Source organism: Chiloscyllium plagiosum, chromosome 3, assembly GCF_004010195.1.
Source record: "Chiloscyllium plagiosum isolate BGI_BamShark_2017 chromosome 3, ASM401019v2, whole genome shotgun sequence".
Taxonomy (NCBI): domain Eukaryota; kingdom Metazoa; phylum Chordata; class Chondrichthyes; order Orectolobiformes; family Hemiscylliidae; genus Chiloscyllium; species Chiloscyllium plagiosum.
In genome coordinates this window covers 16707036-16728269 of record NC_057712.1, presented here as the reverse complement: position 1 = coordinate 16728269, position 21234 = coordinate 16707036, and the positions used below count along the sequence as shown (strand labels likewise).

Genomic DNA, 21234 nt, shown 5'->3' with positions numbered 1-21234 from the left:
ACTAGGGAGATTAGGTTTGCAAAGCAAGCACCTATTCTGGAACTTCCTTTTTGATCTCCGGCCCTCCTCCATTCCCTGTTTCTGTTTAAAACTTGCCACATTTCTCAATGCTTCCAGTCTTGACAAAATATCATTGAGCTGAAACACCCACAGAGGCTTTCAGACCTGCTGAGTACATCCAGCGTTTTATATTATTATTGCAAAGTAAAAGCAGCTATACAAAATGTTACTTAAAATTACACAATCTTTGTTGCAGAATAGTAGATATTTTGAGGCCTTCATTGACCTCAGACATAGAATGCTTAACATCAACTATATATGATACATAAACTTTATACGTGGAATCAGATGTCTCACCAAGTGTTTCATGAATCCTAGCTTATCAGTTGCAAAGTGAATTAAAAATTCACTAAGGACTTGGAGATCTAAGCTGAGGCAAAGGTATATTACAAGGCACAGTAATTGCATTATGGTTCGATAGTGAGTTAAGTGAAACTAATTAACAAGTCTATTGGTAGGAACATGTTTTATTAAACAGTGATGAATATATTAAGTAGTAAATTAATATATTGAGATAAATATATGAAAGTACATTAAGTGATAAATAAGCAGTAAATATGTACGCATAGCAGTAAATATATATTGAGCAGTAATCTACTTTAGATATATTAGAAACACATGCAAACTAATGAGTGCTGAAATGACTTTCAGCCACAAGGCGCACTGCCTCTTGCCCGAGGGGGACCCCCGCTTTACGACAGCTGGGCTGGAGAAGTCGGGTTTCCTGGCACCATTTGCAATTCCGGTCCAAGGTGAAGTCCCTTGAATAGGGCAAGTTCCCTTCTGAATCTAAGATGACATGCTGTATCATCATTCTGTGGTGTTTCCCCGGATATTCCATTACACAGAAAAACACCTCCAGATGTCTCTGTGTGACGACCGAGCAAGACAGATCTCACACCAGTGCTGTATCATGCAGCCATTCCTCAGTCAAAACGAGTTGTGTTCGTGTTCAGTGTGTTTCCCACGTACTTCTCCACTTCATTCACTTGCTCGTTGTCATGTCCAATTAACCCTTAATGATCTGGTTTGAAGATATCATTTTTAATTCCACCACTACACAGTGTCAACTAAAACTGGAATGCACAGATACCAAGACAACATGATACAGGAAGGAAACTTCTGAAGAAGATAGGAACCTCTGACTAGCTCATCACAATTTCAGTTTAGCAGCAACAAGAGCCTCTGGAAGGAACAGGTAAATCTTTTGCCATCTCTGTGCTTTTGTTTTACAGAACTTCTGTCAAAGGTTACAGTGAACAAGGAAGCAAATTCCACCAAAATTCACCTCAATCTTTGGTACATGGCAATTCCGATATAGTGTGCACATTTATGTCAGCTGAGTTAGCTGCAATGGTTTGATTTTTTTTTTAACATTCCACCTCATCAAGGATGACTCATTCTATCTTGAAATGGATATCAGCTTAGGAAAATATATTTTACCCAACAGAGTGTTCCAAAACGTAGACATTTTAATATATCATCAGGACTGAGGAGTATTCTGATGAAAAGTCATGGTAGGGCCCTGCATAGTGTTGTTGAGCAGGGAGATTGAGATGTTCAGGTACATACCATTTTGAAAGTTGTGACACAGGTATACAGGGTGGTTAAGAGGGCATTTAGCACACTTGTCTTCATTGCTCAGACAGTTGAGTATAGGAGTTAGGGTGTCAGGTTGAGGTTGTACTGGACATGATGAGGCCACTTTTGAAGTACTGCATACAGTTCTGGCCCTGCTATAGGAAGGATCTTATCAAATTGGAGAAACTTCAGAAAAAAAATTACCAGGATGTGGCCGGGACTGGCATGTTTGAGTTATAGGGTAGGCTTCTTTTACTGGAGTGGAGGAGGTTGGTGGGGGGGGGAGTGACCTTCATAGAAGTTTATGAAAACATGAGGAGTATGGGTAAGGTGATTAGCAAGGTTCTGTTTTCCTCGGGTAGGGGTATTCAAAGCTGGGGAACATATTTTTAAGGAGAAAGATGCTCCTCAGGTCCTATTTGAATCTTTTTCACACAAAAGGTGGTTTGTACATGGAATGAACTGCCAGAGGAAGTGGTAGATGCACATACAGTTACAATATTTAAAAGACATTTGGACAGATACAGGAATAGGAAAGGTTTAGAGGGATATAGTCCAAACATAGTTAAGTGGGACTAGTTTAGTTTGGGAAACTTGGTCGGCATGGTGGACCAAAGGGTCTCTTAGACTCTACGACTCTAAGAGTCACCTGACTCAAAAAGTTAATTCTGTTTTCTCCCCACAGATCCAGCTAACTCTGCTGAGTTTTGCCAAAAATTTTGATTTTTGTTTCAGATCTGCAGTTCACTGGCCCATGGTCACAGCCTGGGGACACAAGGCTGCAGCCACCTCAGCAACTGAATGCAGAATGAATCAGTGTGTTGGTGACCTTCCTGACTTAACCACTTAAAGCCCTTAAGTGGCAGCTAATTGACCAATTAAGGGCTTCAACTCATCATTAGGTCAATGACCTGCCACCCCAGCAGGTGAGAGAAAGGCTGTTTCCTGCCAGCCAAACCAGGTTAACAGGGTTGGAGAGGCCACTATGTGCCTTGATCTGAACCCAATCAAGGAGCACGGATAGGATCAAGGGGTGGCCTCTGAAAGCCACCTAAAAATGTCCTAAACCACTTCATTGCCAATTCAGAAACCTGGAACAATTTTGATTGCAATTGACCTGCAATGACTTATTAAAATAAGCACCTGACAACTCAGTAATCCATAGTAGTTACTGAAAGTTGGGGTTAGCAATTTGGGGGTAATATAAATAACGTGTTTATATTTTTTTAGGAAGATAGGAAAACACCCGAGTGGCCAGTGACAAGCAGTGCCCTTCACAAAAGGCAATGCTGATGTCCTCTTATTTTTTTTTTATTTTCTCTTTTGTTTTTCCCCCACACTACCGCCTAACTGCAGTAGTGCTTATTATTTTTTCCCCAGCACCCATGATGTGTGTGTGCAGGTGTGAGACACAGTGAGAGACACAAGGTGTACGAATCTTTATGCAATTACCACCACCAGGAAGATAGGAAAACACCCGGGTGGCCAGTGACAAACACTGCCCTTCACATCAAAGGACAGTGCTGTGTTATCAAACAGTGAAGGGGAGGGTAGGGACTAAATCAAAATAGAGTTGGAGGGAGAAATGATGCACTTCACTCCCTGCGGCGCCCACCTCTCCCTGAACAACTCCAGGGTGTTGGTCGATATCGCGTGCTCCTTCTCTAAGGACACCCAGGCCCTAACGTAAATAACATGTTTATTTTTGTTCTTTTGTGGGATGTGAGTGGTTGTTCATCCCTAATTGACCTTTCAGGGCAGTTGAGAGTCAACCAGATTGTCATGGGTCAGGAATCACATGGCTAGACAAGATAAAGATAACAGATTTCCTTCCCTTATGACATTAGTGACACAAATGAATTTCTATGTCAATCGATGTTTGTTTCAGGATCATGAATTTGAAAGGTTTAAAACATTACTGAGTTATTTTATCTATAAATTATCCACAACTTGATAAGTTGAGTTCAATAGTTAACAATGTGGTCATACTAAATTTTCCTTCTAAAGCATGTAACTGATATATTAATGCTATAGTATTTCAAACACAGTGCTGTGTATTCATAATAATAATATATATATATATTATACACACACAAACATTGTAACAAGCACCCTCCAACCACAAGGGATGAACTCAGATTTCTCCAGTTTCCTCATTTCCCCTCCCCCCACCTTGTCTCAGTCAAATCCCTCGAACTCAGCACCGCCTTCCTAACCTGCAATCTTCTTCCTGACCTCTCCGCCCCCACCCCCACTCCGGCCTATCATCCTCACCTTGACCTCCTTCCACCTATTGCATTTCCAACGCCCCTCCCCCAAGTCCCTCCTCCCTACCTTTTATCTTAGCCTGCTGGACACACTTTCCTCATTCCTGAAGAAGGGCTCATGCCCGAAACGTCGATTCTCCTGCTCCTTGGATGCTGCCTGACCTGCTGCGCTTTTCCAGCAACACATTATCAGCTCTGATCTCCAGCATCTGCAGTCCTCACTTTCTCCTCACCATTAACGTCTTAAAAGAAATAACTTAAATTATTTCATTTTTACCCAAATAAAACTTTGATTAAAATCTAAAATGCAGCATTTCTAAAAGCAACTCCTTTGACAAGGCCACACATTTTAAAAATTGTGAAGGTGTTTTATATGACTTTCAACCCAAATTTTAGACATGAGCCCACAATCTTTATTACATTTGTGAAGTCCCAATGGTGGGCCCAATAGAATTCCCTACAAATTTAATCTGGACAGATCTAGGTTAAAAGAGAGATAAGCAATCCATGTTTACACCATCAGCTGTAAATAGGACCCTTTCTAAAAAAAAAGAGAATATGAAAAGGTCAAGGGTAAATCAGCAGGAAATAATAGGGTTAATTTCTTCTAGTAGCTTCCAGGTTTGCAAGTTTGCGAAAATAACAGGGAAATACTGTACACCAGTTGGTATATTACCAGAACTCAAAGTCATCATTGTTGAAGAATAGAAGCAGAAACTAAAGAGACACAAATAACTATCAATAAATAAAAATATATCCAATTGGTGGAATCTTCACAGCCCCTGATCAACATGGCTATGATGGAAACTTTGGATAATTGGGTGTGATGTCGAGCAAGACACTTCTCAATGCCAAGATCAAAAAGACCCATTTGAAACCCAAGTCCTGGACGACAAGATTGTCCCTGTTAAGCAGCAAGAAGCTTTTGTGCGCAGATTAGCACACTCTATCGCACTCTACTATCTAATCTCAGCTCATTACTATACGGCTCTTCTTCTCCCACCCTTGGATAAAAACCAAATGCCAGGTGTCTTGCGGCAGTGTCCCTACCTCTGAGTCAGGAAGGTGGGGTTCAGGTTCCATCTGCTCCCGAGGTATATCACAACAGGTTGATTTGAAATACCTAGAAACTAGATGTGGGGAAATTAGTGGGACATGGTTAGCCCTGTAGGTCCAGTGCAAGCAGATGGATAATTTGTGGTTTGACATTCAGGAGCCACAAGGCAGTGGGATGATTTAAGTCCTGGGTTAATCCAGAGATCCAGGGAATGTTCCTGGGATCTGTGTTTGAATCCCACAATCCAGACAGTGGGATTGGATTCCAATTTTTAAAGTCAAGGGGTGAGAAATCAGGGGACACTTCCCAGCGGGAAAGTGGGAAACATAATGATGCTGATTAAAAGCTTAAACCTCTCGGATGCTGAGGGGATAAAGACCCTGCTATAGCTAACCCTGATTAACCAGGGAAGTTATGGACAGCATCCTTTTGAAGGAAAAACATACATATAGCTAAGATTAGTGGTAAACCAGGAGATTGGGAAAGTTTTTAAAAAAAAATCCAACAAAAGCAAATTTAAAAAAAAGGAAGAAAAAAAGCTTTAAGGTAAAATTGTAAATAACATCAAGATGAACAGCAAAAGCTTCTTTAAATACAGAGGAACCTTGATTATCTGAACAACATGGGTGGGGAGTATTTTGTTCTGGTAAGTAAATGTTTGGATATTCGAATGCCAGTTTAGCCAAGCATCAGGACCTTGTGGTCCTGTTCAGATAATCGAGGTTCCACTGTATGTTAACTTGCTGGGACTCGATATGCAAGCAGTTAGCTTCTGTTTTAAAGGGAAATTTAGGGAAGGCAATGGCCCAGTGCTATTATTGCTGGACTGTTAATCTAGAGATCCAGGGAATGTTCCTGGCATCTGTGTTTGAATCCCACAATACAGACAGTGGGATTTTATTTCAATTTTTTTAAAAAAATCTGGAATTAAGAGTTTAATGATGACCATGGATCCATTGTCAATTGCCAGGAAAAAAAACATTTAATGTCCTTTAGGGAAGGAAACTGCCATCCTTACCTAGTCTGGCCTAGATGTGACTCTACACCCACAGCAATGTTGTTGACTCTTACTCCCTGGGCAATATGGGAGTCCCTTAGTCCCTACTCAGTGACTCCAAACAACCAGAAACTGTTTTTAAAATTTTATTCATGAGCGTCATCCAGTGGATGAACAAAGAAAAAAACATTTTTTGGTTGTTGCTTTCAGTTAACTATTTTGGTGTTGTTGAGCTGTCTGAATGCTTTCCTGTATTGGATGATGATAAGAAATTGGCATTTAGAAATTGACTTCCAGAGGGTTGTAAGGATGAGATGTTGTTGAGGACAGAGAACCCCACCTCATCATCGATCTCTCTTTAAACCACACACAAAAACCAGCAATCTGCCCTCATCCACCCTGAATAGCCTTCAAAGGTTCCCTGCCTCTCAATTCAAAAGTCCTCACTTCATCTTCCAACTCTTAGTCAACCTTCCAAATCTTACCCTACGCCATCAGGCAACTGCAGCCTTGTCTGAATCCCTTTTTCTATGTTGGAATTTGCAGCTCACCACGGGCAACAGAAACTATAGCAGGATAATTCAACTATCAATTCAACTGGTTTTTTCACTCTCTGTCCCACCAGTAAATACTGGTGCTGATTGCCTGTTTTTATCTCCCCAACTCTGTCTTCCTGTAGGGGCTGACTGATTCCGGTGAATTCCCTCTCGCCTTGCTGCTCCTTCCAGAGTTCCTGTTTCTAATAGCGACAGTAAACAAGCTGCTATTGCCTGGGACATAGCAGAGTTCTCCAGTTCGAATAACTGGCTCGCCAAAGCTGAAGAAATCCCGCTGAATTGGGAGGGGTTTTTTTTCCCTCCTACAAAACAGAGAGAGAGAGAAATCACAGCTGCCCATTCGCCGAGGGAAGCTGTTGGTGAAGGGGAGCAGCTCTGCGGGGAGATGGGGAGCAAGGAGCTGCAGTTCAGCCGAACCACATCGGCGGGTTACCGTCTGGCAGAGAAACCCAACGCTGGGACCCTCCCTGGCTACGGTAAAGCAGCGGCAGGCAACCGATCCCAGAGCAAGAACCTTTACCTGGGCACAGTGCAGCAAGACCAAGTGTGGAGAGAGTTCCTCCGAGCTGAATGGCAGGGACTCAGAGAATGGTGAGCTCGCTTCTCTGCTCAACACCCATCTTGCACCTTTAACCAAATAAACAATCTATTTTACAAAGAAATCACCAACGCTTTCATACTCCGTTTTCTGCCAGGGCAGAACCGTTTGTTTGAGGTGGATGTGCTTTTACTTGTCTTTTTTTAACTCCCACAACTTCTTTTCCAACAGTTACTCTCAGAACAAACGGTGAAACGCCAATACATTCTGGGCAGACTTAAGTCAGCCTTTCACCAAGTCCTTCAGCAGCTTTGTTGGTTAAGGTAATGATTCTGAAAGGGTTGATGGTGAAGCTTACATTAAGCTCTCTGATGATCTCTGAAGGACTTGGGCAGGGAACGGTAGAAGCGATTTTAGCTAACTAATAGCTAAACCTACTATTAGGTCTCCTCATAGTCTTACAATGTCATAGGAATGTGACCTATACCTGATTGCTTTTATGCAGTAAACTACATACTGTTTAAGATAGGAGCCTCTTCTCACTCGTGATTTGGAGACCCGGTGTTGAATTGGGGTGTAAAAAAGTTAAAAATCACACACCAGGTTACAGTCCAACAGGTTTATTTGGAAGCATTAGCTTTGGGAGCGCTGCTCCTTCATCAGGTCATTGTGAAGAATAAGACTGTAAGACACAGAATTTATAGCAAAAGTTTATAGTGTGATGTAACTGAAATTATATATTGAAAAACACCCGGGGAAAAAAACCTTCTTCTTATTTGACTAGTGTGTTTTTGTGCCATATTGGAAAAAGCAGCCCGTATAAGTACCAGACTGAAAACAAGATGGTGGTAGCCAATCTACTTTATGGTGACCAAGAATCTGACCAGGTCATGATGCTAGTAGTAACAAAAGCAGAAAGTACTGGTGAAGCTGAGCAGATTTGGCTGGGGTTCTGAGGAAGCGCCATATCAGATTTGAAATATTAATTCTGTTTCTCTCCTCACGGATGCTGCCAGACCTGCTGAGTTTCTCCAGCACTTTGTTTTTATTTCGGATTTCTAGCATCTGCAAGATTTTGCTTGTGGTGGTCATCTGAGGATTCTATTTAGTAGCAACATTGCAAGAATTGTGCACCCCTGGGAACAGCCTGGAGAGGACAGAGTCTTGCACCATGGAGCTGCATGGCATGAACCCCCAACTAGACTTACTGCATCTCTTTCCAAATCTTCATTGTAAAGCTATATTCCAGGAGAGGAGGGGAATAATCTCATCCCTATCACAGCATCCTCAAGGGCAACATGGAGAGGAGGTGAAACTCTATGCCTGTTGGAATGATCTGGCACAGTCAACCGTTCTCAATACCTGCCAAATCATGGCGCTTTCTAAAGTCTGTACAGTTCTGTTACTTTATATATAGGATGGTGTCTCAGCATTCTCATAGATATTTATTTTGTTTCTCTGAGCATTGTAATTTTTATTCGCTTAATACATAACTTAATTCCATTGTGGAATGGGCATTAAGTAGTGTATTCATGAAAGACTAATTCACTTGGATAACGACATCAATTCTATTTGTGCTGTTGTTACTTGATATTCACTTTATTGTGAATTTGTATGGTGTGTGCCTCTGATTACAAAGTGAAATTGGTCCTGTAATTGTACCAGTGCAATAGATTCTTAATTACAGGTCTGAAACAACATACGTAATCTTGTGGTGTTACTGCAAACTAATCTTTTTGCGTACATAAGTTCTATCTTTCCGTACTTACTGTTGTTTGGATATGATTGACCTGAACTTCAAATTACCTTTCGATTCTCATGCAGTCCTAAGGAAATTGGCTTTCTCAAGAAACATATATGTATACAATAAATTATAATGGCACCTTCCTTTTGCCATATTCCCCACTGCATTAAGAATTTGTCCTTTGTCTTACCAGGGAAAAGAACTGGAGTTTTCTGAAAGATTATGATGACAAGGTAAGTATTGCAATTAATATGAAAAGGTTACATTTCAAAATATTTTCCTGTAAAGATACATTTGGTATAATTTACATTTGCATTTGACGACATTTTCTCAGTCTTGAGAATGCATTGTTTGTTCGTGCTACGTGATAAAACGGTTCTGTCATTATATTGTCAAATCTATGTGGTGCTTTCATCTAGAAGTGGAACTCTGTATTAATTTCAAACAAATTTTCTGCCAAAGTTGCTTAGATGTGCCAAAATGAATCGAAAACCTAATTTTTAAGATTGCGAGAAAAGTAAAGAAAAAGGGACTTCAGAAATTGCTAACATTTTTGTAGTGAAAATAAATACTGCAAAATTGATCCTAATGCACTTTTACATTCCAAAAATACAGCTGTACTGCTTAGATAAGGAGAAGGCATTAACAGATTTTACTTGGTTCCAAATGTTTAGGTCAGCTTTCTATTTTTTCAGCACACTGTTTCTGTTTTCATCTATCAAAGTATTATTGGATACATGGAGTGTTTTAATTCCTAACCCTAGTTTTAGAAACCCTGCACCATTTTCATTAGTATTAGATGAATTATTTTAGACTTCACGCCAAGTATCCTGTTGCAACTGGGCCGTGAAATAGTTGCAAGAGTAACAACCTATACTAGTTATTTAAATATTCATTTCCTTTCACTTTAATTCTGCGGCTCTAGTTTAGCAACAAAAAAAACAACTTTCTAAGTGATTTAAGGACTATAGAATTGTTTTAAGAGGCGGATTTAAGAAATGTGTTAAATGCCTGCTGTGTCAAAATATCAGTGAGAAAGTAATTTTTCATAATTTGGTTTATTTTTTGCCAATGGATGTCTCCAGTTCCAAGGCCACAGAACACCGAAGCTGAATTTACAGCAGAACTTTGTAGGTGGACAGTGAGAGAATGATTCTGTTCCAGAAAACGAGTCACTGCAGTCTTAAAATTTGCCATCTCTGTTGCTTTGCTGCAAAGAGACTTTCATGGCCCACCATTACAGTGTCCAAGAAGAATATGTCTTATAGCTTCTGCCTGGTCTTTCTCACAATTTTAACTTGTCCATCTCTTCTTTGATCAACTCTATTGTAGCATCTGCCCCTCTGAATCTACCTCTCAATTTTCAACAAGTATGTTATAGTCTCATGTTCTTCCCTGCATTGAAATTAACAGCTGTCATAAAGTACATGTGACTTACTGTTTTTCAATGCATACTTCTTGTGCACCAGTACAGACATTAGCACTTGGGAAGCATAGAGGGTGAGTAATAGGGATCTTCTCATACTGAGAGATACTGCACTTCAACAGCGGCAGGTAGGGGTGACAGCAGTAATACTGAAGATGACTCATGAAAGGATGCTGTCCTCTTCTTGCTCAACTTGGGGAGGTGACAGCCTAGTGGTATCATCACTGGTCTGTTAATCCAGTTACCCAGGTAATGTTTTGGGGATCAGGATTCGAAACCTGCCAGGTCAGGACAGAACATGAAATCAATAACAATCTGGAAAGAATCTATCGATGACCATCAAACCATTGCTGATTGTCAGGAAAAACCCATGTAGTTCACTAACTTGAGTTTTTGAGGAGGTAACGAAGATTGAGGGAAAAGCAGTTGATATTGTCTATGTGGACTTCAGTAAAGCTTTTGTCAAGGTTCCTCCTGGCAGACTGATACAAAAGCTGAAGTTACATGGTATCAAAGGTGGGCTGACAAGATGGATACAGAAGCTAGCTTAGTCAAAGAGACAGAGGGGAGCAGTGGAAGGATGCTTCTCAGAATGGAGGGTAGTGACTAGTCATGTTCCACACAAGGATCAGTGCTGGGACCTCCTGCTGTTCGTGATCTACATAAATGATTTTGGAGAAAAATGTAGCTGTCTAATTAGTAAGTTTACAGATGATACAAAGATTGGTGGAGTTGTGGATAGTGAGGAGGATTGTCAGAGGATACAGCAGGATATAGATCAGTTGGAGGCATGAGTAGAAAAATGGCAGACAAAGTTTAATCTGGACAAATGTGAAGTGATGCATTTTGGAAGGTCAAGTACAGGTGGAAATTATACAGTGAATGGCAGAACCATTTGGAGTATTGATATGCAGAGGGATCTGGGTGTGCAAGTCCACAGATCATTGAAGGTGGCAGTATGGTAGTAAAAGAGGCCTTAGGGCATTGAGTATAAAGATAGACAATTCATGTTGCAGCTTGATGGAACTTTAGTTAGGCCACACTTGAAATGTTGTCTACAATTCTAGTCACCACACTATCAGAAGGATGTTGATGCTTTGAAGAGGGTACAGAAAAGGTTTACCAGGATGTTGCCTGGTATGGAAGATTTTAGCGACGAAGGAAGTTTGGATAGACTGGGTTTGTTTTCACTAGAATACAGGAGATTGAGGAGTGACCTGATAGAAGTTTGTAAGATACTGAATGGCATGGTGAGAGTGGAAAGTATGAGTTTTTGTTTGCTAGAGTGGAGGGATCGATTACTAGGGGACACAGGTTCAAGGTGGGCAAGTGTAAAAGATATGTGCGAGGCATGTTTTTCAACACACTGCCAGAGGTGGTGGTGGAGATACATTAGCAGCATTCAAGAAGCACCTGGATGAATACATGAATGAAAAGGGAATAGCGGGATATGCATCCTATATGCAAAGACAGTTTTGTATGGAAGGGCAGAAATCTGTGTTGCCAAGATGAAAAGTGTTCTGTCTAATGGCATTACTTAAACTCTTGCATCCAACTCTTTTGAGGTGGTATGACCAATGGTGGATCATGTTGTCATGGTTTCTCAAGGCCTTGAAGTTACCCAGCATCCTTTTAAATCAGTAGCAATGGTGAGCTGCAGTTCATTGTGAGTGAGAATGGAACTGCATTCTTGAGGTTTGTATCCCAATCGCCTTTCATAAAGAAAAGTGGCATGGGATGAAATTTTGAGTGAATTTGTAAAGGTAGAAATTATTGTTTCTGAGATGCATAAATGTTAATTAAATCTGTGCAGAACTACTTAGAGATTGGAATATGCTCAAATCAACAGATCCTTGAACATGAACAAATATATTTGGATTTAGCTCGGTATTCTCTTATTTTTCCATGTAAACACAATGCATTTACTGCATGCCTTTTCAAGTAATAGTTTTTAACTTCATTTTCATCATTTTCTTTCTCCAGGGAAGACTAAAGGTGAGGGAACCACTACCAGAATACATCCCTGTGTTCTCTGACAAAGTTCCAAATACCACAAATCAGACATTTGGCAGTAGAATAGACTCCCAGCTTGGCCAGACAATAATAAGGATGGACTTTGGGCTTCAGAAAGAGAACCGAAAGAAAAAGCTGGATAATGAGCTTGTCCTAGGTTAAATGAATGAAAGTTTTTTTAAAAAAATCATGAAATTGATATTTGTTCAGGGAAATATTTAACTGATCCTGTTAAAATAGACAAATTAAAGACTTAGGCCCCAAGTTAATATTTTGGGGCCTAAGAGGGGGATGTATCTGGGTTGGGGAAGTATGTCCAGGGGAGTTTGCATGGAGACGCAACTTTAAAGTCAAGGAATCCAAAGCAATTCTTCAGATTGTGCTGGTATTGACAGTAGGAACTCACTCAGACAGAATGAAAGGCTGGGTAAGCTGTCCAGTGAGAATGCTTGTGGGACCAGGCCACAGCCACAGGGCAACGGAGCAAATGGTTCAGGGATCAGTTGGCAGTGGGTGGGGGAGGGGATGCTAACAACATCATGGCTTGGGTTTACTCCAGCACTGGGACCTTTTAAAATCTGGTGAGGAGGGACAGCCATGGCAGTGTAGGCAAAGACATTGAGGGCAGGGGGTGGTGAAGATAAGGGCTGGTGAGAAGGAACAGAGCCATGAGATGGATCAAAGGCATTCGGGGTGTTGCAAACACTCAGGGACTGGAGACCTCAAAGTTGCTGAGAGCTGGGTGGGAGATTAGAAGCATCTTGAAGAAATTAATTTCAATCTTTGAATTTAATTCCTTTCATATTTTGCCCCTTACCATCTGTACTATTTTCAACCTGTACAAATTCTTCTTCCCCAAAGCTCTCTGTGCCTTTGAACGTAGCCTGTTGTACACCCTACCTTTTCACATTATTATTGGTGATTGCGCCTTTGATGTCTGGATCCTGGGTTTAAATTCATCCCAAATGGCATTGTTTAACAGATACAATCCAGGCTTAACAGTCTTACATCATAATGAATTAATTAACTCCTAATTAGTACTGACAGTGTCACTCCAGGCATTGAAAGATGACTACTATGTGAAATCCGAAGATCACCTCACAAAGCTGTGCTCTTTTTAGATTAAGACAGAGACCCATTATCAAGTGAAATGAATTTTACTCGGTTACACCGAATCTGGGAAATGAACACAGAGTATTAGAAAATGATTCCCAGTCCTAACATTTTTTCAACTTGAGTGCAAAACATTGCCAGAATCTGTGACCCTTCAAACAATTGTTTCTTTGGAAAGCCATCAGCCAAGAGTCTGTCAGACATTTTCCCACAGCATTGAGCAACAACTCGACTATTGCATTCCCCCACCCGGCTACAATGACCATTGATGACCTGGCCTTGGTCTACCCTGCATCTGAGTCCTGATGTATCTGCCTATTACAAATGTTAGCAGAAGACTTGTGACCAATAGCAGGAAATCAAACTGCTTCCTGAGCCAAAGCAAAGCTGACAGCAACAAATGAAGAACTGAGTGACCTGGGTTGGCTACTTTCTGACGGCCTTTTTGGTACTGAGTGATGGAGCATCTTTAACAAAAGTTTATACTTGTTTGGGAGATAGAAATGCTTTTTTTAACTGCTACATAATGGTTTTCCTGTGAGCATTTCTGCATTATTGTGTTGCTGTCACACTAACCTGAAGTAGTTTATGCTGGAATTCTCCAACAATTATCATCTTTCCCTGTAATGAATCCAAAAGTCCAATTTTGCAAATGTATTAAGTAATTCCTTTGCTTTTATCATTTTATTGAAAACCTATTTGGCAAGTGTGCCTATATAATTTCTGTAGTGTTTTTAGAAAAGTTAATTGAATCTTGGGTGTGATTGATGTCCGAGAAAAAGCTTAGAACCATGTTTGTTTTCCCTGTTGCTAAAAACTGTAAAGTCTTTTATTCAAAAGTGAAGCCCTTGGGTTGAATGTTGATATTTTATTCATGACATGGAGGTGCCAGTATTAGACTGGGGTAGACAAAGTCAGAAGGCACATGACACCAGGCTATTGTCTAACAGGTTTATTTGAAATCACCAGCTTTCAGAGCACTGCTCCTTCGTCAAGTCACCTCACCTGACAAAGGAGCAGTGCTCTGAAAGTTGGTGATTTCAAATAAACCTGTTGGACAATAACCTGGTGTCAGGTGACTTCTGATGTTTTATTCAATTGTTTACAGAAACAGTAGATGGCACTCTTTGCTCAGAAGTAATGTAGAAATGTTCCATTGACATAACAACTGGTTCTCAACTTGAGTTAGAAATATTTAATAACATTTTACTTGTCAAAACTCTGTACTTTACACTCTCAAAGGAGTGGAGTTTATGTAGTCTGATTTTGTTTTTTTTCTGAATAAAGGCCTCATTCTAGCCAGAAGGGGCGTACGGTCCAGCTGCTTTAGACTGGCCGGAAGGTGGGAGGGATAGATGGTTTGCTGCGTTGCCAGGGGTGTCTGTGATATATGCAGTGTTTTATTGTTCGGTTTATCAGACTGTTTGTATGTGATTGTTTCTACTGTTTCCTTTTTCGATATGGTAAGGTGGGATTTGAGATTCCTTCTCTTTTCCCTGTGAACTGATTGTACGGTGGGTCTGGCTTTGCTGCCCCTTTCCCCAGTAAATTGCTGTTTCTTGTAAAACTGTTGTTCATTGTTAACTGGTTAATAAAATAAATAAAAGTAAAGACCTTTATTCTGACATAAAAGCGGTAGTACTTTCACTTCCCTCATGTCAACAATGCATGTTAAAATTGACTATAGGTTGACAGTTTCCCCTGCAATCTGAAAGTAGAGAATTCCTATGAACCCTTTCATAAGTCACAATGATGTAAAGCGGAGAAGCAATTACTATTAATTTATATGGGGAAAAATGTTTGTGTTCCCAGAACTTAAAATAACACCAACGTACTGTAAAAGCAGGAATGATATGATAAGTACAGCTGATATAAAGTAGAAATAATGTATGTGGGGGATACGTGTAACTTACATTGATGATGTAATCACGCATTGTTTGGATTAACTGTTGTACCCCTTCGAACGAACCAGAATTGGGAAGACTGAGTGGTGGCGGTGGTAATGATGGTATGTTAGGCTTAGTCATTGGAGATTGGGGTGGTGGGAGGTACAGGAGCTTGGGGTGTTGGAGAGGGAGGAAGAGGGTCACCTACTAACAGTTTCGGGGAAGGCACTTGGTGGTGCCACTCCTCGCGGCGTGCGCTTTTTCGTAAATTGATTAACTGTTGTACTCCTTCCAATGTTTTTTTTATGGATTGGTATATGAAAAGAAGTACAGAAGGAAAACATACTGAGCCAATCACAACTTAAGTTTACAAGCAATAAAGTGTTTCTGAATTTTAGTTGCTGCTGTAGTGTAAGGAAAACATGTCAATCAGTTTGTACAGTGCAATGCTCCAGAAACAGCAAAGTAATATTATCCAAATAATCTGTTTAAATCTGAAAAGATAAATATTCGCCAGAAGACAGGAAGAGCTCTGTATGACATTGAAATACAATAACACAGCACTAGACTTGAGCCTCCAGGCTTTCTGTAGTCATGTGACCTCAACCACAAGATAATTATGAAGAGCCATCTTGCAACCAGTTCAATGAAAGATATAGTACAGACAATGTAGTACTGGACTGAACTCAGAACATAGTGTCAGATTGCAGTTGAGACTGAATATTGAAGAGCTATATAGAGGCACAACAACCAATGGAGAGATACATAAATGTTCAAAGCTGTGAAAGCTGCCACTGAAAATCACTGAAAAGGAACAAAGAAGCAAGCCAGAGCTGAAACTCTGGGCAGAATATAATGGCAGCAATTTACCCTCTCCCAGCTGAAATGAAAGGTGATATTAAACAGAACTGGCAGTTCTTTTTTTCCATTCCCAATGGCAACGTGACAAAATTGTGACAGATCTATTTAAAGAACAAGAGTAGTTATGCATAGCTGTACACTTATTACTGCTGGGAAGAGACTGTTTCAAAATGAATTCAACCATACATCTCCCTAATGAACAAAAAAAACCGACAGCATAGATTTTATAGACTTGAAGACTTTGAATGACAAGTAAATGTAACTTATAAAGTGTTAATGTTCAATATTAGGACCTAAGGTGAAAAGGAATTTTAGATCAATACGTGTCTTTATTAACAAAGCTGGCAGAATCATGTGAATTTGCTCAAAGTAACAATATTCTAATTAAATACAGGATAGTATTAGGCATCAATGATGCCTCAGTATTAGCACGTAAACTGAGAGGTGAGGAATTTACTCTCAGGAAAGTGATGATCAGATTCAGAAGCTCTGAGTTTATCAATTAGTGGCTCGAGCATCTTAATGGCAGAACTGATCAGGTCTTGCATTATGCTGACAGATACTTCAGGTACAAAGGACCACATGGAAATATTGATGAGGAGATCATGCAAAAGCAAAGCATAGGGAAAGCCGTCCGTTCATACTGGAAGCAAGTGGCGGCACGGTGGCTCAGTGGTTAGCACTGCTGCCTCACAGCACCATGGTCCCAGGTTCGATTCCAGCCTCGGGTGACTGTCCATGTAGAGCTTGCACGTTCTCCCTGTGTCTGCGTGGGTTTTGCTCCAGGTGCTCCGGTTTCCTCCCACGATCCAAAGATGTGCCGGTCAGGTGAATTGGCCATGCTAAATTGCCCGTAGTGTTAGGTACATTAGTCAGAGGGAAATGGGTCTGGGTGGATTACTCTTTGGAGGGTCGGTGTGGACTTGTTGGGCTGAAGGGCCTGTTTCCACACTGTAGGGAATCTAATCTAATCTAATCTTCCATACAAGTGTACAGCTAGGAGAGAGTACAAGCAGGTTCAGATAGCCACAGGAGAGATAGAAGCTAAAGATTCCAATGAATCACTGTACACCATACACCAGTTTGTAACTGTTATAAAGATGACTACAAAAGGAGAATATTAACTCAGCACAAAGTATTAGATAAATACTGGTGCCTCAGACAATATCATGATCTCCACAGACTTGAGTGAAGTGCCTCAACATTGTAATTCAGAAGTTAAACCCTCGAAAGTAAAGTTGAGGCTGTATGATGGCGAAGTATTTTTACCAAGAGGACAGGTTTCTCTGCAAGCCTAATGCAACATCAAAAATAAAGATCGTGAGTTCCAAATCATCGATGGCAAGAAAAAGCCACTCATTCCAGCTGGAGGAAGTCTAAAACCTGAACCAGTAATCCTCAAATTGCCAATGTATAACACACCAAACCAGTGACTCTGGAACAGATCCAGTAACGTGTTCTCAAAACTCACTAATGTGTTTACAGGTTACAATTCTTCCAGGAGAATATCATCTCTATAGACCATAAGGAGAAGTAGGCCACTTGGCCCATCAAGTTTGTGCCACCCGTCAATGAGATCAGATCTGATCTGTTAATCCACATTTCTGCCTTCTTTCCATAACTCTTGATTCTCTCACTTTATTGACCTCGAAGTAGAGGAGAGGGTAATATCAATTTAGCATCTGCTGAGGAAAGTTCCAGCTGGCCTCCAGATAGAATAAAATGGAGGAGAAAGGTGTAATCAAAACAGGGACAACTCTGACAGAATGGGTTAGCAAACTGGGAAGCTAAGGTTGTGCATTGATCCAAAGAACCAAAATAAAGCTCTGAAGAGATATCACTACCTCATGTCAATCATCTAAATATGTTTTTCACATACATGCCAATAAAAAACACCTTCACCACCCTAGTTGCAAAGAATGGTTATTGGCAAATCAAGCTGGATGAAAACAATAATTACATTTGCCATTTAATTCCAGAGAAGTGGTCAATACAGGCAACATGAGATAGTTAGTGGTACTCCTGGAGTGGGAGCTTTAATGGATTATCTGCTGGTTTAAGGATGTGCACTCACAATAAAAGAAGCTACTGCTCACCATGATTAAAATCTAGTGCTGCTACTGGGCATAGAGATTGTCAGAGTAATATGAAGCTGAACAAGCAAAAAAAAACAAGTAAAAATGTAATGGCACCTGGATCCTGAAAAGGTGAGAGCTGACATGGTGATGTGGTGAACGTCAGATGTAAAAGTTGTGAAACAATTTGTTGGATTTATTAACCACTCAGCGACATTCTTGTTTATCAGAGGGTGAACCATGACACTGACTTACACAGAGCTGATACACTGCTATTACTAGTATGTAAAGAACAAAATCACCCTGTAGTGTGATGCCAGCAAGACAGGACTCGGAACAATCCTAATGCAGCAGGGACAACTGGTTGCATTTCTAATCAAAGCCTTAATATAAATGGAATATACTGCACTCATATCGAGAAACAATATGAATCCGTTGTCTTTGCTTGTGACCATTTTCAACAATACCCACTTAGCAGAGGCAAAATGAAGGTTCAGTTGAACACAAACCATTTCAAAGCATTTCCCTGAAGTGCTACAATACTTGCTCCAAAAATCTGCAAAGGATGTTATTCTAGTTGTACCATTTATATTCCAGTTACAGCCATCTGGGCGTGACCATACAAGCAAGGAAAGCAGATGTACATCATGTACATCAAGAGCAACATTCCCACCTGAGGCAGGAAAGAACGTGAGAGGAGAGTAGGAAGTAGCTCCTCAACAGGCTCTGAAAGTCATCGACTCAGTCAAAACATTCAATCTAACAGAGAAACTCCTTGCTCAAAGCAAACAAAGTACTCAAAAGGTACAACTCTCCAAGTATTGCAAGAAGTCATGAAGGAAGGATTGCTTGCTGCATAATGGAGCTAGCTATTGCTGTAATAGTGTATTGTGCATACTGAGATTAAATGACAGCACAAGGTGGCAAATTAAAGGAACAAAATCAATTCCCTAATGAGTTGAGAGGAGAGATACTCAAGCATATCCGTGCCTAGATTTGAGTCAGGTTTGAGGAAGGCAAGAGACATTCTCTACTGATCAAACCGTATCATTGAAATCAAGGATCACATCAGCAGTGCAGTGCTTTTAATGAGTCCACATTAAGCAAACTAGAGAGCTGCTGATGACACATAACATCCTGGAGAGACCATGGATGAAACTGAGACTGGACCTCTACAATCTTACAGGAACTGATTACGTCGTCTTGTCACCATTGACTACCATTCAGACTACTGGGAGATAGTCCAGTGGATTTCATGACTGTCAGTGAGCTTGTAGAATGGCTGAAGGCACATTTCAGCTGCTACAGCCTTCCTGACATTGTGATGAGTGACAATGGGCCTCCATTGACAAGTGAAGGCATCAGTCACTTCATAAAAAGATCGTCAATATCTGTGGATGTGCGGGTTGATATGGTTGGTTGATGCCTATGAAGTAGGCCCTGAAATATTTATGCAAACATGGAGATTGAGAGGAGCAAGCAGTGAGCTGGAACAACCAGGTACCCACTTTCATGTCAGGAATTCTCAGTGGCTAGTTTCTAGCTTGCAGGTGGGAGAATGGTAAATTGCATATTAATGAGGTGACAAGAGGGAGTACATAGGGTGCTAATTGAGTGACATTCCTGGCAATAGGCCTCTCGGTGCTCATTAGCAAGAATCTTCACTCATGGTCCAACATTTGGTTGGAAAATGGGACTTTTTGATCTTGCTGTAGGGAAAGTCCTCACTGGACATCTCACTCAATTTTCCCAAATTTCTCACCATGTCTCAAGTAGTTCATGTGCTGGTAAGATTTTACCTATAGCGTATTATATATTATAGAATCATAGAATCATAGAGATATACAGCACAGAAACAGACCCTCTGTCCAACCTGTCCATGCTGACCAGATATCTTAACCTAATTTAGTCCCACTTTCCAGCACTTAGCCCAGATTCCTCTAAACCCTTCCTATTCATTTATCCATTCAGATGCCTTTTAAATGTTGTAATTGTACCAGCCTCAACCACTTCCTCTGGCAGCTCATTCCATACATGCACCACCATCTGCTTGAAAAAGTTGCCCCTTATGTCCCTTTTATATCTTTCCCTTCTCATCCTGAACCTAAGCCCTCTATTCTGAACTCCCACACCCCAGGGAAAAGACCTTGTTTCTTTATCCTATCCATGCTCCTCAACATTTTATAAATCTTTATAAGGTCACCCCCTCAGCCTCCGACACTCCAGGGAAAACAGCCCCAACCTATTCAGCCTCTCCCTCCAAATATTCCAAACCTGGCAACGTCATTGTAAATCTTTCCTGAACCCTTTGCAACATCCTTCCGATAGGAAGACCAGAATTGCACGCAATATTCCGAAAGCAGCCTAACCAATGTCCTGTACAGCCGCAACATGACCTCCCAACTCCTGTACTCAATACTCTGACCAATAAAGGAAAGCATACCAAACACCTTCACTATTCTATCTACCTGCAACTCTACTTTCAAGGAGCTATAAACCTGCACTCCAAGGTCCCTTTGTTCAGCAACACTCCCTAGGACCTTTCCATTAAGTGTATAAGTCCTACTAAGATTTGCTTTTCCAAACTGCACTACCTCATAATTATCTAAATTAAATTCCATTGGCCACTCCTCAGCCCATTGGCCCATCTGATCAAGATCCCATTGTAATCTGAGATAACCTTTTTCGTTGTCCACTACACCTCCAATTTTGTGTCATCTGCAAACTTACTAATTATACCTCCTATGTTCACATCCAAATCATTTATATAAATGATGAAAAGCAGTGGACCCAGCTCCAATCCTTGTGGTACACTCCACTGGTCACAGGCCTCCAGTCTGAAAAGCAACCCTCCACCACCACCCTCTGTTTTCTACCTTTGAGCCAGTTCTGTATCCAAATGGCTAATTCTCCCTGAATTCCATGAGATCTAAGCTTGCTAGCCAGTCTCCCATGTGGAACCTTGTTGAATGCCTTACTGAGGTCCATATAGATCACATCCACCACTCTGCCCTGATCAATCCTCTTTGTTACTTCTTCAAAAAACTCAATCAAGTTCA

At 40.8% G+C, this 21234-nt stretch overlaps 1 protein-coding gene across 2 annotated transcripts; it reads left to right on the top strand.

Moving 5' to 3' along the window:
- Window positions 1–1127: 1127 nt before the first annotated feature.
- On the top strand, window positions 1128–14283 carry c3h2orf50 (chromosome 3 C2orf50 homolog). 2 transcript variants are annotated; one of them, XM_043677830.1, is made up of 5 exons: window positions 1128–1258; window positions 2377–2567; window positions 6642–7110; window positions 8995–9034; window positions 12211–14283. In XM_043677830.1, exons 3-5 carry the CDS (start codon window positions 6905–6907, stop codon window positions 12400–12402), a joined length of 438 nt encoding a protein of 145 aa, XP_043533765.1. In that variant the 5' UTR covers window positions 1128–1258; window positions 2377–2567; window positions 6642–6904; the 3' UTR covers window positions 12403–14283. The 2 variants fall into 2 exon arrangements, with proteins under 2 accessions (XP_043533765.1, XP_043533759.1); XM_043677824.1 differs by lacking the exon at window positions 2377–2567.
- Window positions 14284–21234: the final 6951 nt, after the last annotated feature.

Coding starts and splice junctions, on each gene's coding strand:
- c3h2orf50 (XM_043677824.1), top strand. CDS start 6,905: ATGGGGAGCAAGGAGCTGCAGTTCAGCCGAACCACATCGGCGGGTTAC. Junction 7,111..8,994: donor TGGCAGGGACTCAGAGAATG/GTGAGCTCGCTT, acceptor TTGTCTTACCAG/GGAAAAGAACTGGAGTTTTC. Junction 9,035..12,210: donor TGAAAGATTATGATGACAAG/GTAAGTATTGCA, acceptor TTCTTTCTCCAG/GGAAGACTAAAGGTGAGGGA.